We start from the raw sequence: 12,952 nt of genomic DNA on the forward strand, positions 1-12,952 counted from the left end.
ACACCGCCCCCCCCCCCCCCAGTCACAGAGCAGCCAATTTCATGGTAGAGCAACCATCAGTATCCTCTTTTTTTGGTGTGTCTGTCCTCTTTTCAAAAAGCTGGTGAAAATGTACTCTTTTGGGGTTGGAAGGCTAGGAATATTCCTAGTTAGTAGCAGTTATCACAGCTTAAATAATAGTACTATTTAAAATGAGATTTGTCACAGTGATCACTTGTTTGAAATAGTCAGATGAGAAGTATGTCCTCTTTATTGCTTTTCAAAATATAGTAACCCTATTTTCCTGGGCTATATTCCTGCCATGCTGCTTCTGCTGCTGCTTGAATATGAACATTGCCTTTTCATAGGCAGGAAAGTTATCACAGGACTGGTATTTTTTCTTCCCAGGAGTGGGAAATGAGTGTGGTCCTGATATTTACATATATATAGGCTTCCACCACAGAGTAGCATCTTCCTTGTAGTTTGTGCATGTGGCCAAAAGGGGGCCTTGAAGTAATGGCCATTGGCCTTCACAATTCTCAGACCTAGGTAGGCTTGCCACCCCAAGTCCAAATGAGGGATTCCCATGGTTCGGGGGTTTCTCCTCACCACAGACCCCTTGGCCAGTGGGGGAATCCGTAAACAGGGAGTATGTTCTGGTTTTTGGACAAAACTCTGTTTTGAGGGCAAACTGACCATAGAGTCTCACCCCAAAACCAGAGGGTCACCCCTGGTATCACCAACATGATGACATCACTTCCAAGTGCCATCAGTGGATTGTGTGATGTCCCTGCCCACTCCGGGAATGCTCCCCAAATCCCCCCCCCCACTGGAGCAACAAGAGGACCATGGCAACCCTAGGCCTTCAATTGCAACTTGTGGTCCGCTTAATTTTGATCATAAATGATGTTTAACTCTAGATTTAGGTGGGCAGCCATGTTGATCTGAAGCAATAGAACAAAGTTTGATTCCTTTAAGACTAAAAAAGTTTAATTCTGGGTATAACCTTTGTGTGAAAGCACACTTCTTCAGATACATAATTCATTTTATTCCTTCTTTACCAAGCCATCCCTCCTTTTTAAAAAAAAGTCCTTCTTGTTCCATCACTTTTCCTCTCTCCAAAACATGACTGTAGTTCCACTACAAAGCAGGTGAGGTATGTGGTGGGTCATAAGCAAGGGTGGAATTCTAGCAGGAGCTCCTTTGCATATTAGGCCACATACCCCTGATGTATTTATTTATTTATTTATTATTTATTTGTAATTTATATCCCGCCCTTCCCACTAAGTGGCTCAGGGCGGCCAATCCTCCAAGAGCTTACAAAAAAGAGTTTTGTAGGCTACATCAGGGGTGTGTGGCTTAATATGCAAAGGAGCTCCTGCTACAATTCCACCCCTGGTCATAAGTATAGCTCCCAAACTCCAGGGATTACGACTGATTTTCACAGGGACATCGCTTGGATAAAATGGCTGTTTTGGAGGGTGGATTCTACAGCATTGTATCCTACTGGGGTCTCTCTCCTCCCCAAGCCACGTCTTTCCCGGCTCCACCCCCAAATCGCCAGGAATTTCCCTACCCAGAGCTGGCAACCCTAGGCAACAGTTGACAATCAGTGGGATAGAGAAACCTGAACAACTTGCACAGCAGCCCTCCATTTGGGGTTGCCAATTCTGCCTTGGGATATTCCTGGAGATCTGGGGGCAGCGCCTGGCAACATCAGAGTTTGGGGAGAGAGCTCGGTCAGGATATGATGCCATGGAGTCTGCCATTTGCTCCAGGGGAATGATGACTGAGGTCTGTAGATATAATTTTGGGAGAACTCCAGGCTCCACCTGGCGGTTGGCATCCCTACCACCATTTATTCCTCAGGTTACCAGAGATCATTTGGGAATGCTGACAGCGGAGATTTCTAAACTAGTTTAATGGTTACCCTCTTTTCTCAAGGAACAATAAGATCTTTACTTCTGTGTGAGTGGAGCCAAAGATCCTTAACACAAAATTGTCATCAAGCTCAACAAATTACAACTCCCAGGATTTTTTTGGCAGGGAAGCCATGAAAGTTAAACCGGTATATTTCATAATGCCTGTTTTAACCCTTGTGTACTGATTGCTTTAATAGAGTAAGATGGATCTGTTTTACTCGTCTCTTGGAATCAAATCGACAGAAACATGGCCGGGTCACCACTCCTTGCTGCAATATCCCATGGCTCAAAAGGGCTGACAACTCTAAAGCTAGATCCAGGTGGGCAACCATGTTGGTCAGAAGCAGTAGAACAAAGTTTGAGTCCAGTCGTTGTTGGTCTTAAAAGTTTTATTCTCTAAAGCGAGTTGACCCACGGTATATGTTCTCTCACTACCTGCCTGTCCTTAGCCGTAGAAAAGAACAAGAGTCCAAGTAGCAAAATTTGTGGCAGGACAGCCGCATCTGAAGAAGTGAGAAGTGACTCACAAAAGTTCCTACCCTGCCCCCACATTTTGTCTAAGATGCTGTTCATTTCTATTGCTACAGTCTAGTACAGTGGGCTACCCAGGAGGTTTTTTTGTAGAAAAAGCCTAGCAGGAACTCATTTGCATATTAGGTCACACCCACTGACATCGCCATTGTTTTGCACAGGGCTTTTTAAAAGAAAAAGCCCAGCAGGGATTCATTTACATATTCAGCCACACCCCCTGATACCAAGCCAGCCGGAACTGCGTTCCTGGGCATTTCTGCTAAAAAAAAGTGCCCTGGGGCTACCCATCTTGACCTGCCGTCCTTAGGATCTTATAAAGGTTTTTCTTTTAAATGGAAGTTGGGGGCAGTGCCCACACAAGGCCCCCTCCCCCCATGGCTATGGGCCTGGATGCTGGACTAGATACATTTTTGTTCCAGCCCCCAGCAGTACATTTTTTATTCTGGCCCAATGAGTACATTTTCATGCACGAGCCCCCACTGATAAGAATGAGATCTCAGCAAGAGCGCTCGACAACAGACCTGAATGTATTATTTCCCCCAATCTGATGTAAATGGATAGCAAGCAAAAGTCAACTTTTTGAGAGAGTGTCATGCAGTTGGAGCTCGGCATTTGGCACGGAACAAAGTCATAACACTTGAAAGTGTGGTAATGAATGCTGGTGAAAGCTTCCATAGACATCAGTTCCACATTAGTAACCAAGCTGATTCTGCCAAAACATCCCTTTTGCTCTGGCAACTGTTTTACCACAGAAATAGTGAACATGAGATCCCATGCCTCCTTTTCTTACTGCAAAACTATCGGTCATTTCCCCAGATTCTCTGGCCCTCTCTCCCAAGCCTCAGTTTTTCTACTTACATTATTACTATCATCAGACGCACTGTTTGTTCCTTTGTACACAGTTGCATAATATTTGTGCAAGTCCAACATGGTTCTTTTAAGTCGTTCAAATAATTTTTTGCTTTTCACAGGCTGCTTTATATCCTCCTTTTTTCCCTTCCGTCCTATCTGAATCAGTCTCACTCTTGTTTCCAACTTCCCATTTCCCCCAACCCCATTCTTCCCTATCCCACTGAACAACGCCATTCTTTGTTCAGCTTTGCCATAGAAACCCCTAGGCCGACAAGCTCAGCCTCCTAAATCTTGTCTCCTCTTACACTAAAAGTAATTAGAATTATGGCCTCAGGAAGGAGGGGAACTCCGGGCTCCAAGGTCGCTGAAAGGTTTCCTGTCAAAACCAACAACTTCATATTAATTCTCGGGGCTACCAACTGAGCCGTCTGATGTGCCCAAAAGAGGTGTGACTGTTATAATAGACCCAAAGCCATTCCAAAATGCATTTCCCAGATTGGAGGGGCATGCAGCCCTAGGACTGTGCATATCGACATATGTACACTTAAAACCATCCAACTCCCATTATGTTCAAAGAGACTAAATTAAGTGCATTTACTGTTGGATTTAAACGGTCTGTGGTTGCTGACAATAGATTCCTTCAAGATGTTTATGGGAGGGAAAAAAACAAAACAGTAACAGCAGCAGACTTTGACTCAAATATCTAATATAGGGATGGACACAAACTAGCTGATGAACCAAAGTTTATCCTGAATTTTGGCCTTTTGGGGGTTCGTGAACCAGAGTTCATGAATCGAAGAACTGGGACGAATTACCATGAATTTTGGTGCAATTCGTGGTGGCTTGTGACAGTTTGTGAAGAGCAGAAAGCAGGGGGTTCTGCTCTTCAGGAGAAACAGCTGAGTGGGTGGGAGCTCCCTATTGCTCAGCTGTTTGGTTTAAATGGCTCAGTGCTGTTTAAACCCTGCTTTTAGCTCCCTCTAGCTTTTAGCTTCCTGCAGCTTTCTGCATCCCACAAAAAGCTGTGGGGAGCAGAAAGAAGGACATACTGAAAGGGGTGCAGTGCCTTCAAAGGGGCACTTCACCTCCACCTTTCTGTTGGCAAGGAGAAAGGAAGAAGGGGAGCCTCTTCCCAGGCTATCACCCCCTTTCTTCTGGCCCTGTAGCACTACAGTGTTATTCATTCTGTATGTCAGATAAGCTCTCCACCTCTATCATTATTAATTTGATTTAAATTTGATTTATTTGATTTGATGCTCATTATAATGATGACAAAATTGTCAAAAGCCACCACCACACACAGTCCTACAAAACTCCATTGTTCACTAATTCTTATAAATAAATAATTCAATAATTATTTATTGGGTTTAATTAGATAGATAGATAGATAGATAGATAGATAGATAGATAGATAGATAGATAGATGATAGATAGATAGATAGATAGATGATAGATAGATAGATAGATAGATAGATAGATAGATAGATAGATAGATAGATAGATAGACAGATAGATAGATAGATGATAGATAGATAGATAGATAGATAGATAGATAGATAGATAGATAGATAGATAGACAGACAGACAGACAGATGATAGATAGATAGATAGATAGATAGATAGATAGATAGATAGATAGATAGATAGATAGATAGATAGATAGATAGATAGATAGATAGATAGATAGATAGATAGATGATATATAACTATCTTCCTGCTTTCTGAGATTATCACAGCACTGTGGCTTGGCTTCTGCTTTTGTATATAGAATACTGAACCTTACTAAAGTTCTATAAGGAAACAAATAATCATGTCTTTTGAGAAGTGAAGAAAAATGCCCTGCTGTCCTTCCACCTGGGCGCTTTAAAAGTCCTTTTCCCCCCACAGTACTAATTAAAAAATCACTTTCTGAAAACAGTTCTCACAAGGAAAACTTTTCTTCATGATGCTACCTACAGATGAATATCATATTATGAACAAAAGCAAAACAGAACACTTGACTTCATTGGTTTTACCTGCCTTTCAGCAGCTAAAAGTTATTAAGTTTTCTTCCATTCATCTGTCCTGTTTTACATCAGACACGGCCATGCTTCCTCACTAACCCACAGTCAAATTGCAGCTTCAGTCCCCTATATATTCAGCGTACCTCTTTCACCAGGTCTTCCAGGCTGACCAGAACTGCCAGGAAATCCTGGCCTTCCTGGAGATCCCGATTCTCCTTGTAGTCCAGGTGGCCCTTGCCTCCCAGGTTCACCAGGCGGTCCGGGGATGGTTCGAGTTGACACAGATTGGCTTGGAACCTGATTTAAGATGGAGTTATATCTGGCTAGGTGTCCTGCAAGGTAAGGAAATCCACAATTTACATTTCAAGCAATCAAAAGAAGCCGCTTTGAGCCCCCATTTGGGGTTACAGGCATAGTGTGTGCTTATTTGTTTAACACAAACACACACTTTATCTCCTGAGACTCATAGCAACACAAATGTTCTAATAAAAAAAAATAAAACTTCTAACGGTAATACTCTACTTGCCTTTAAAAAAATTGATCTCCAGATGGCTTTCAAGTTTTAGAAGGATGTACATTAGGACTCTTTGTTAAGAAGGTGGAATAGCAGTCCCCAGTATGAGGGAAAAAAGCATAAACCTTTACATAAATACAGGGCTTTTTTGTAGCAGGAATTCCTTTGCATATTTGGTTACATCTCCCAATGCAGCCAATCCTCAAAGAGCTTACAGTAGGCCCTGTAAGCTCTTGAAGGATTGGCTACATCAGGGGTGTGTGGCCTAATATGCAAAGGAGCTCCTGCTACAAAAAAAGCCCTCCATAAATAAATAAATAACAATGCGCCATCACAACTGACTTATGGAGGCCCCATTTCCTAGGCAAGAGATAAGCAGAGGTGATTTGCCATTGCCTTCCTTTGCAAACCCGGGTGGTCTCCCATCCAAGCAGGGCTTTTTTTTGTAGAAAAGCCCTTCAGGAATTCATTTGCATATTAGGCCACACTCATTACACCAAGCCAGCTGGGATTGCATTCCTGTGCATTGCTGCTCAAAAAAAGCCCTGCATCCAAGCATTAATGGTGTCTGAGACCCTGTGGAGGTTCTGAGCTCTGATGAGATGGGGCCAGACTGGGGTATCTAACTGCTAAATAAATAAATACATGATACATACACGCTCATGCACAGACAAACAGTGGTGCAAACGGTGAAAGCAGTTAGCTTTTTATTGCATGACTTTCAGTTGTACCGATTAGATTGCAGATTTTACAGGCCATGAATTCTAATGCAACTATGTTCACAGCGGTGATGTCTTTTACTTGAGTGGCAGAATAGAGGCAGGCATAGCCAAGTTGTGGATGCCCTGGCCTTTCCTGCCAGCTCCCCTATATATAGCCTGAGTGACACTTCTTTGGGCGTACATCTTTTGGTTCACAAGCAGCAGTAGCAGGTACTGCACATGTACCTCTCTTAAAGTGGTCAGCCTTCAAGTGGTGGCTGGAGATCTCCTGGGATTATAACTGATCTCAGGCAACAGGGATCAGTTGTCCTGGAAAAAGTGGCTGCTTTGGGAGGTGCACGCTGTGGCATTTACTCCACTGGCATCCCTCCCATCCTATACCTCACCCTCCGCAGTCTCTGCCCCAGGAATTTCCCAAGCTGGAGCTGTCAATCCTAACCTCCCTGAAAGGTGAGGGGGGCTCTGGAAGCAATGCCCTGCAACCTCCACTTGCTTCAGATCTGGAGTCCCCCAAATGATCCTGGGGGAAGGCAGGCAAAACCAAGAACAGGAGCAGGTGAACATATATGGGAAACTGCCTTATACCAAGTCAGTGCATTGGTCCCTATGGCCCAGGATCACCAACTCTGACTGCCAGTGGGCTCTCCAGGACACAGGCAAAGAAAGGCCTTCCCTAACATTGGCAGCCTTCAAATCTATCAGAAATTGCCAGGGGAACTTCTGCATGCGACACATGTGCACACATTCCCTCTCCAGCAATTTGCAACCCTTTTCCCCAGCAGGAGGAACAATGACTAAACTACCACCCCCAAAGATCCACTTCTGCTTGTGAAATGTGGTGGAACAACAGGCATCCCACTGACTCATCCACAAAGAACAAGCAACTCAACAGGTCACCCAGTTATTATTTATTATTGTTTACTTGATTTGTTAATCACCCTGTCCTTGCCTGGGCTGGGGGAGTCTGGGCGATGTACAGCAAAGTGGCATAAAGCCCTAAGCAGCTTTTTGCTGCCTACCAAAAGCTTTGACAAGCACCCAGTGGGCATTCAGTGGTACAGGCATTCAGCTTCATAGGTTATCAGATGCATCAGCCTATATTTTAGAAATAAAGGAAGACTGGGAACAGATACAACCATATGAGAAGTATAGATGTTTGTACCCACCCTGGATGAGCTGTTCGCACACTTGACGAGCTACTGCCCGCACCATTGCTTGGGACTGAAGGTCTCCCTGTATAACAAGAATATCATAATTTTAGCTCCTAATTTTATGTTCCTAATTAGCTAACTATCTCTCCTGGGTTACTGGAATTTCCCAGGTTTTTTTAAATGATAATTTAATATCATTATACCAATATAAAATTATATTAGCATAGTGTATCAGGTTCTCTGAATTCCCAGTTTTCTTTTTTAAAAGTCTCTATCCTCTTTCATAAGAAATGCCTTTCCCCTTATATCTCCACAATGAAAGCGGATACAGACCTACTATTTTTTTTTAAAACCTGGGAATTCAAAGAACCTGGTACACAGATGATTGGTAGGGGAGAAACTAATATGTACAGGGCAGGGAACATATCTTCCATGTGAGTAGGACTGAAAAATCCAAACTTTCTCATACACAGCAGCCATCCAGACTCTGCTGCGATCTCTCACAAAACTTTGCAGCAAAGCAGGAAAAGGAGAGCTGGAGAAACCCCAAGAAGTGTATGAATGCACCACAATGCTATGGGGAACAACAAATAACCCAGATGGAAATGGCCTAAATCTGATTGCTAGAAAATACACCCAGAGACCTTTCATATTCCTACAGCCTGCTCAGTTCTGCATTTACAACAGGATACTTACACGTTCTCCTCTCTCGCCTTTTGGTCCAGGAAGCCCCTGTGAAGAAAATTAAGACCAAAATTTAATTTATATGTGTGTCTTTTTTGGCCCCTTGGTGCTTCATTGGCTTTTTAGAATACGCAGCAGCATGGAGACCACATGGTTTGGTCCACGTTGGAGCTGCAATTAAGTCTTTAGTGAAACTGACTGAAACTCACCAAATATGCAAAATCACAGCAAAGCTGTTCACTGGCTGGCTGGTGCAGTAACTGTGGTGAGCTGAAGAATATCTGATTATCTGGATATTGAAGAAAAGAGCAACAGTAGTACCTTAAAGACTAACAACATTTGTAGCAGGGTATGAGCATTCATGAGTCACTGCTTGACTCACAAAAGCTCCAACCCTGCCACAAATGTTGTTAGTCTTTAAGGTTCTACTGGACTCTTGCTTTTTCCTGCTGCTACAGACTGACTTAACATGGCTACCCATCTTGATCTATTTGGATATCGAGTTGGATTTCGATTTGTGCTAGAGCTCTTGTGCAAGAGGAAATACAAGAAAAGGACCACTACAGATCCTTGTTGCGCTAAGTCAGACTTATTATAGCCACACTTGCAGTTCTGCTTGGATGAGATCTTGCACTCAAGTTTCCCACCTTTGGGGAAATCGCGGGAGTCAGCACACCCAGAGTGCAATTGATGAGCCTCACCCTAGGAAAAACTTCTTCATGATCAAGGTGTCTCCCCTGCCAGGTAAGTATGGATGAGATCTTGTGCAATCAGTTTCTGGGCATTATAATATGTTGGAAGGAATGTGTTAGGTACTGTACAAGATCTTGCACAAGTGGGACTGTGTTAAGTCCAGTTACAAAGGGTAGCCCTGTTGGTCTGTGATAGAACAGTTGAATGAAGTGAAGTTGAATGAAGTGTAGTAGCACCAATGAAACCAACAACATTTTCAGGGTATAAGGTTTTAAGAGGCAAAGCTCCCTTTGTCAGACATGAAATGCGCTAAGTCTGTTTATGTTTCTGCTTGGCCACCACTGGATCCAAGCCACTGGCCGTCAACCAAACTGAAGAGAGAAGAAGATCCTTTTGTACAACAGAGATGGGTATTATGTGTAAGCAGTTGTAAAATCAACAACTTCACACCCTTGCACAAATCAAATATGAATGTAAACTAGTTAAGTATCATAGAAAACTGCAATGTGAGTACTGGTGAAGCACATCCTTTCAAAGATGGCGCGTTCTTCATGACCAAGCTAATCACAGTTCACGAACTGTGCAATTATTTCATATTATATTGGCAAACTGACAAAGAAGGGATTTGCATAGAATGTCTGAGATGATGACTGACTTGGGAGGAGTTGTACAAACAGCAGGAGTTATGGCATATGGTGAGTCAAACCACACCCTTGTTGGCCACTTCAGTTTCTCTTAATTTGCAGCGGCCTGCCCCACTGAACATATACACAAAATATCCCACAGCACAAGGGGCTGCAAATTGATCACAATCACATGAAGAAGACAGGACTTGTGATGCACTACTCAGAAAGGAAGCGTGTGTTTTTTTCTGCTACTTACAGGAGGACCAACATCTCCTTGCTTTCCAGCATTCCCCATCACTCCTGGCACACCTGGAGCGCCAGGTATCCCCTGCAACGGAAAGAACAAGAGCAAACTTCAATTCACTAATGCCAAATGAAAGATTTCCAATATATATTATCCAGTCATCCAGAAATTACTGGATGAATATATTATCCAGTAATTCACAAATTGAAATTATAAATATAAATAAATAAATAAATAATTCGTGACACCACACCTGAGAAATTGAATTTTAAAATACAGCTTGACATTCCTGCGCAATCACTTTGTACGTTATTGTGTTAGTCTTTAAGATGTGTTATAAGGCTGTGGTTTCCTTAACTGAGTCAACCCATCTCATGTTGGGTCCTCTTTTCCCGCTGCCTTCCACTTTTTGTACCATGATAAATATTGACCAGGACAGCCAGTGGTCACCCTGAATAAGCACCACCTTAAGATTTCATTTTCTGACACAATCACAAGTACTGAAAATGCACCCAATGTCTGTCTGATATCCCGTCCAGCCACCTCCTCACCCCCATTCAGACGCTGATGGTTCTTGAGGAAGTGTTATGCTACAACCTTCAATACGGACACATATATTAGTAGTTCCTGGTTGCACCACCAAACACAGTTAATTCATGGCAGTTTCCCCCTGTGGTGACAACCACATCAAAAGCAGATGCATGTTTTGATTACTGGGTTACCTAGCTGATCGATGTAAATGAGATAATGCCTTCCCAGGCTATTTAACCCACACTAGCTCAAATGTAATCGTACTGTCGAAATATTTTGCCAGTTCTTACTGCAGGTCCTGGGGCTCCTTGAGATCCTGTGGGTCCGTCTTTCCCAGGCAGGCCCTAAATAAAAGAAAGGTGCATGAAAGGAATCTATTGCTCTTTATGCTGAATAAGAAGTAGCAACCATCTCCTCTATATTGGACTGGTAAGTTCACTACATAGCATGGTGGTGGTTCCAAAGTCAGAGAGGAGCATGAAGTTCCAGGCAAACACAGCACAGCCATCCCTTAAGAGGCCTACAGGGTCACTGTAAGTTGGCTGTGACTTCAGGGGGAGAAGAAGCAGCGGCAGCAGCTATGTACACACATTTACATCATATTTTCAAAGCTCGAAGACCTTTCTGAATACATGCATGCATTTACTTTATATCCCACTTTTCTCCCCAGTTGGTACTCAAAGTGGTTTAGAATATCATTCTCCCCTCCTTCATTGTCCAAGAACAAAAGGCCAGTGAGACAGGCCAGTCTGAGAGACCGTGACAGGTCCAAGGCACCCAGGGGTGGAATTCTAGCAGGATCTCCTTTGCATATTAGGCCATACACCCCTGATTTAGCCAATCCTCCAAGAGCTCACAAAGCTCTTTTTTGTAAGCTCTTGGAGGATTGGCTACATCAGGGTGGTGTGACCTAATATGCAAAGGAGCTCCTGCTAGAATTCCACCCCTGAAGGCACCCAATGAACTTGCACTGTAGTAGTGGAGCTTCCAGCCAGGGTCTCCCAAGGTCCAAGTCCACAGCTCTGTTCACTATATCACATTGGGTCTATGAATGTTGCAGTCTTTATAATGATGACTTCATATATTAAGTCATTATTCTTCTCCTTATATTACACATTGTGGAGGGGAGCGGGAAGTATTGAGGTTTTCTAGTTGGGTTCATAGTCCGGGTAAAGGTTGGTGCGCAGTTCAAATTCTTATTAGGTATAGTTACATCAGCTCTTAATATTTGTTAATGCTTTTCATGGATCTCCTAGGCAACACATTATCTGGTTTTCTTTGAAGTATGCATAGCTAAGTGTTAATTTCAAAAGATGAAATTCGCTCCTCACACCATCAGAATGCCTCATAAGTTGGAACTTATTACATGATAATATTGCAAACTGTCATTCACGGAAACACTTCAGCACTCTTATGAGTTGAGCCACTGAACTGATGGTGAAAGGGAAAGACTTTTAAAAAATATTACAACAGCCACATTTAGAATGAAAATGAACTTCCACATACATTACTAAAATGTAGCTCTTTTGACAAATTAAACATTTGGATTTCATCTTCCATAATCCATTTTGAAGTATGTCCTTCCCTCCCCTCCCCCCCAATCTCAAGTTTTTGAGCCAATATATATTGCAAAATGTTACCATCACCACACAACACACATTACTAAAATGTAGCTCTTTTGACAAATTAAACATTTGGATTTCATCTTCCATAATCCATTTTGAAGTATGTCCTTCCCTCCCCTCCCCCCCAATCTCAAGTTTTTGAGCCAATATATATTGCAAAATGTTACCATCACCACACAACACGAGCAATCCACTTGTAGACACAAGCTTGTAACAACTACAATGAAAACACAGAAATAGCTTTAGCCGGTTTCCTCTGTGGTCACAGTGTGTATAAGGCTCTGCTGAGGAGATGGTCAGGGAGTTGTAATACAGTATATCTGGCCCCTAATGTGCACTATGGAAAATCCCCATACAGTTTGAATCATGTTCAAAATTTGGGCCCCTTGGCTAGATTCCAGCAGGAGGCCCTCCTCCTCATCCCAAACCTATCACAGAAGGTAGAAACACAGGGTTACACCAGGTAGTCTGTACACTATTCCCCTGGTCTGGAGTTTCTGAATTAGAGAAAGACAAACATGTCAGAAGAATGGAAATAGCTTTCAATGCCACCACTGCCAGTTTATGTTTGCTACAAGAAGAAGTTAGTTCCCTATCCAAACTGGTAATTCAGAATCGTATGACTTTATATTTATTTACTTAACTTAATTTATGAATTTGTAATGTAATTGTATTAACTGTATTTTATTGTAATCATGGTATGCACCATGTCTTGTGAGCCGCCCTGAGCCTGCCTCGGCGGGGAGGGCGGGATATAAATAAAAAAAATTTATTATTATATATTCTGTATTTCCAGGGTCAACCCTAGATTGTCTGGCACCCTAGGCAAGGCAGCCCCCCCTCCATGCACTGATAATGTCACCAAGTCACATGAG

The 12,952-nt window shown here is 42.8% G+C and overlaps 1 protein-coding gene and 1 pseudogene across 4 annotated transcripts in view; both read right to left on the reverse strand.

The window, feature by feature from the left end:
- Nucleotides 1–12,952, reverse strand: part of COL14A1 (collagen type XIV alpha 1 chain) — a 193,319-nt gene that overhangs the window by 14,091 nt on the left and 166,276 nt on the right. For all 4 annotated transcript variants that reach the window (XM_060243265.1, XM_060243263.1, XM_060243262.1 and 1 more), the window contains 5 exons: nucleotides 10,743–10,796; nucleotides 9,934–10,005; nucleotides 8,371–8,406; nucleotides 7,690–7,756; nucleotides 5,431–5,619 (listed from right to left, as the gene is read on the reverse strand). In XM_060243265.1, coding sequence (XP_060099248.1) covers nucleotides 5,431–5,619; nucleotides 7,690–7,756; nucleotides 8,371–8,406; nucleotides 9,934–10,005; nucleotides 10,743–10,796 — 418 coding nt within the window. The remainder of the gene's footprint in view (nucleotides 1–5,430; nucleotides 5,620–7,689; nucleotides 7,757–8,370; nucleotides 8,407–9,933; nucleotides 10,006–10,742; nucleotides 10,797–12,952) is intronic.
- On the reverse strand, nucleotides 8,978–9,110 carry LOC132575582 (U1 spliceosomal RNA; annotated as a pseudogene).

This window comes from Heteronotia binoei, chromosome 7 (assembly GCF_032191835.1).
Source record: "Heteronotia binoei isolate CCM8104 ecotype False Entrance Well chromosome 7, APGP_CSIRO_Hbin_v1, whole genome shotgun sequence".
NCBI lineage: Eukaryota > Metazoa > Chordata > Lepidosauria > Squamata > Gekkonidae > Heteronotia > Heteronotia binoei.